This window comes from Equus quagga, chromosome 3, assembly GCF_021613505.1.
Source record: "Equus quagga isolate Etosha38 chromosome 3, UCLA_HA_Equagga_1.0, whole genome shotgun sequence".
Taxonomy (NCBI): domain Eukaryota; kingdom Metazoa; phylum Chordata; class Mammalia; order Perissodactyla; family Equidae; genus Equus; species Equus quagga.
This window is the reverse complement of record NC_060269.1, coordinates 64,234,936-64,238,220: the sequence shown is the minus strand read 5'-3', so window position 1 is coordinate 64,238,220 and position 3,285 is coordinate 64,234,936. Positions and strand designations below refer to the sequence as shown.

Genomic DNA, 3,285 nt, shown 5'->3' with positions numbered 1-3,285 from the left:
GCATGCGTGTGTGTGTGCATACAGGTGTGGGTGTGGGTATGTGCATTCGTGTGCATGTGTGTGTGTGTGTGCATACAGGTGCGGGTGTGGGTATGTGCATTCGTGTGCATGCATGCGTGTGTGTGTGCATACAGGTGTGGGTGTGGGTATGTGCATTCGTGTGTATGCATGCGTGTGTGTGTGCACGCATACATGTGCAGTGTGTCTGCCTCGGGATGGGGAAGTCACACATACAGGCACAAGGACTCAGGGGTGCCTGTTTGCAGCCCTGCTGAAATGCCAGCTCCAGGGAATGAGGACTGTTGTATCTGGTTGTTTCCACAGGCCCACAACTGTACCCGGAAGGACTTTGAGAAAATGTATCCTGCCTTTGCGAAGTTCTGTGCCATCCGAGAAAAGCTGGACCCCACTGGGATGTTCCTGAATGCGTATCTGGAGAAGGTGTTCTACTGAAGCAGAAACAGAAAATAAGTCCAACCCGCCCCATCCCGTCCCCCAGGCCCGTCTCCAGTGAGCTTGCAGGCTCAGTGTCCCACCGGCCTGACGGGGAGAGACCTCTCCCCGACCCCGGGCCCTCTGCTGCCGCACTGCAGCTGCTCCGACCCACGGGGATGAGCCTGGATCTGGGCAAGCTCCTTCCCCCCTCCTTTGTCCTCACAGCAAACCATGCAAGGAAGAGTGCCCACATCCCCGTGTACCTCTCCATGTGGCACCCCCTTTTCCTGAGCCTACGATCACCACATCCTGTTTTCCCAGGAGATAGAGAAGCCCCAAAATGTTGTGTGTGTCTAGGAGGTTGGGAATTCAGTCGTTCGTAGGTTCTACCTGCCAGCTGGATGTCTGTGGCTCCAGAGGTCCCCTCTCCAGTCCTCTTAGGCAGGGGCCCCCTTGGCATGTGTTTGGGCACAGAAGTCATGTGTACTGTGCTCTCCTTTCTTTCACTCTTGTGGGTCTTTCAAATGCTCAGGTGAGTGGCCCCTGCCCTGGGACTGCCATCTTCCAGGTGGTTTCCCCTGTCCGTCTGACCTCCCATAGCCTGACCCTAGGCGTGTCTGTTTCAGGGGGTGTTTGAGGAGTGGGACTCTCCTTGTCTTCTCTTTAATAAAGGGCAAGAACTGACTCACTCTCTGCCCCCCTCTTCCCCTCTGAGGCAGTCCTCTGGGAGCAGGAGGCTCTCTGATGCCTGGCTTCCCTCTGGACGTAATGGCCCTTGGACTTTTCTGGAAGATGCTCCTCATATTCCTTTTGCAAACTTAGTTTCAATTTGTGTCTGACATACCACGCTTTGTGGTTCTTCTTTCAGGGAGCTTTTGTTGAATATCTACTAGGGGCCAAGTGCTTTGGAGGAATTAAAAGAGCCCAAAGCAGGTTCCTGGCCTCAAGAAATTTATATTCTAATCACATATCTCATAACAGGTTACTATCTAGAATATATAAAGAACTCCTACAACTCAACAACAAAAAACCAAACAATCCATCAAAAATTGGGCAAAGGACTTGAATAGACATTTTTCCAAAGATATACAATTGGTCAATAAGCACATGAAAAGATGCTCCATATCACCAACCATAAAGGAAATGCAAATAAACCACAATGAGATACCACTTCTCACCCAATAGGATCACTATTATCCAAAAAACAGAGAAACAAACAGAAAATGCCAAGTGTTGTTGAGGACGTGGAGAAATTGGAATCCTTGTGCATTGCTGGTGGGAATGTAATAAAATGGTGCAGCCACTGTGGAAAATGCTATGGTGGTTCCTCAGAAACATTAAACATAGATCTACCACACGATCCAGCAGTTCCACTTCTGGGCGTGCACCCAGCAGAACTGAAAGCCGGGACTTGAACAGCCACTTGAACACCCAGGCTCATAGCAGCTTGTTCACCGTGGCCAAGAGGTGGAAGCAATACAAGTGTCCGCTGATGGGCGAATGGGTAAACAAGACATGGTATATATACACAGTGGAATATTACTCAGCCTTAAAAAGGGAGGGAATTTTGATACATGCTACAGCATGGAGGAACCTTGAGGATGAATGCTAAGTGAATTAAGCCAAACACAAAAGGACAAATACTTTATGATTCCACTTATATGAGGCACCTGGAGTTGTCAGATTCCTAGGGACAGAAAGTGGAGTGGTGGTTGCCAGGGCTGGGGGAGGGGGAATAGGGAGTAAGTGTTTAACTGGCACGGAGTTTCACTTTGGGAAAATGAAAAAGCTCTGGAGATGGATGGTGGCGATGGTTTCACAGCAATGTGAATGTACTTAATGCCGCTGAACTATACACTGAAAAATGGTTAAAATGGTGACTTTTATGTTATATATTTTTTGTCCCAATAAAAATAAGGAAATTTATATTCTCGTTCAGGGAAGCAAGACTAACTCGCATAGGACGTTAAATAGCCATACCAGGGAGAATATGATGAAGTACTGTGAAGGCCCGGCCAGCCCACCTGGATGAGACCTCCTCAGGGAGCCTGGCTCAGCCAGAAGACCCACATCCATGGCCGTGAGAGCAAGAACTAACCCTCGACAGGACCGGCTACGTAATTTGCAGGGCCCAGTGCAAAACAATTAAGAATTTCAAGAGGGTGACAGCAGAGCATTAGACCAGGCACAGGGTCCTCTGAGCACTACACAAGTCGTGCTCCCATGAAACTGGCCCTGCTGGCCACTGCAAGGCATGGCAGTCAGCTCACTAGACTGGAGCACTGAGCGACTTCATCAAACGCAATCTAGGTGTTGCTCTGAAGGTATTTTGTAGGTGTGGTCAACGTCTATAATCCGCTGAATTTACGTAAAGGAGATTACTGTCGGTAATGTAGGTGGGCCTCATCCAATCAGTTGAAAGGCCTTCAAAGCCAAAATTGAGGTTTCTGGGGGAAGACTAAATTCTGCCTCAGGAGCTCCTGACTGGTTTCCAGCCCACGGAGCTGCCCACCAGATTTCAGTCTTGGGAAATCATGTGAGCCAATTCCTTGAAATAAACCTAATATAAATATACACATTGGTTCCGTTTCTCAGGAGGACCCTGTCTAACACATAAGGAAAGAGATGGATTCTGAAGTTAACACAAAGAAAGCACAGCAGGCTAAACCCTGAGGCTTTGGAAATCCTGGAGTCCAAATCATTCCCATGTTCTACAGATGAGGAAACCAAGGCTCAGAGTGGTGAAGAAACTTGTCCAATGTCACACAGCCAGTTAGGAAATGCAGTGGCTTCAAACTTTTCAAACAAAGTATGTCTCGCGGCCCTATATTTTCTATAGATTGAATTCAG

General features: G+C 48.3%; 1 protein-coding gene across 3 annotated transcripts in view; it reads left to right on the top strand.

Moving 5' to 3' along the window:
- The window catches only part of LOC124236881 (L-gulonolactone oxidase), a 30,855-nt gene extending 28,531 nt beyond the window's left edge, over window positions 1-2,324 (top strand). The window contains exon 11 of one of the 3 annotated variants that reach the window (XM_046655829.1): window positions 325-2,324. In XM_046655829.1, coding sequence (XP_046511785.1) covers window positions 325-424 — 100 coding nt within the window. In that variant the 3' untranslated portion in view covers window positions 425-2,324. The remainder of the gene's footprint in view (window positions 1-324) is intronic. The other 2 variants (XM_046655828.1, XM_046655827.1) reach the window with 2 other exon arrangements.
- Window positions 2,325-3,285: the final 961 nt, after the last annotated feature.